The following is a 495-nucleotide window of genomic DNA, read 5'->3' as shown; positions in this document are numbered from 1 at the left end:
AAAAAAAGATATATAACTCTGTTTTCCTGAAATGTATTGTTTGTCACTTTGTCTTTAAGGTCACAGTTGCGATCAGTCTTTTGTGCCATTGCAGGAGCGTTACACACTCTTTTTGTGTCCTGTAGGTTGTCGGTGTGTCTGCAGTCACGGGTTCTGGACTTGATGAACTGTTCGTACAGGTTGCTGATGCTGCTAAAGAGTATGAAACGTATGTATCCCAACACTGTGTAATAAAGAAATTCAAACTTAGACTATAGACTAAAACATTTGTAAACACTATAATAGTATATAAATGATACTAAAATAGCACTGCTATCTACACTGAAAGCACCTAGCATGGACCAAGAAGCTGCACTTCAGAAAGAATAATTTTTAATTAGTGTAAAATTTAATTTGAATGGACTGTTTTAGGGTATTTTTTTACAACTTAACAGGGTTATAAATAAATAATTTGTTTTTAAAGGGGTCCTATTATGCTTTTTCACTTTTTTAATT

The 495-nt window shown here is 33.1% G+C and overlaps 1 protein-coding gene across 1 annotated transcript in view; it reads left to right on the top strand.

Moving 5' to 3' along the window:
• The window catches only part of LOC107578002 (GPN-loop GTPase 1-like), a gene marked incomplete at its 5' end in the record, with an annotated part of 9,512 nt that overhangs the window by 4,044 nt on the left and 4,973 nt on the right, over positions 1-495 (top strand). Inside the window, one exon of the mRNA XM_016264014.1 lies at positions 126-212. Coding sequence (XP_016119500.1) covers positions 126-212 — 87 coding nt within the window. The remainder of the gene's footprint in view (positions 1-125; positions 213-495) is intronic.

This window comes from Sinocyclocheilus grahami, unplaced genomic scaffold (assembly GCF_001515645.1).
Source record: "Sinocyclocheilus grahami isolate Dianchi unplaced genomic scaffold, SAMN03320097.WGS_v1.1 scaffold8241.1, whole genome shotgun sequence".
Taxonomy (NCBI): domain Eukaryota; kingdom Metazoa; phylum Chordata; class Actinopteri; order Cypriniformes; family Cyprinidae; genus Sinocyclocheilus; species Sinocyclocheilus grahami.
The sequence above is the reverse complement of the archived record's forward strand: the minus strand, read 5'-3'. Positions and strand labels throughout refer to the sequence as shown.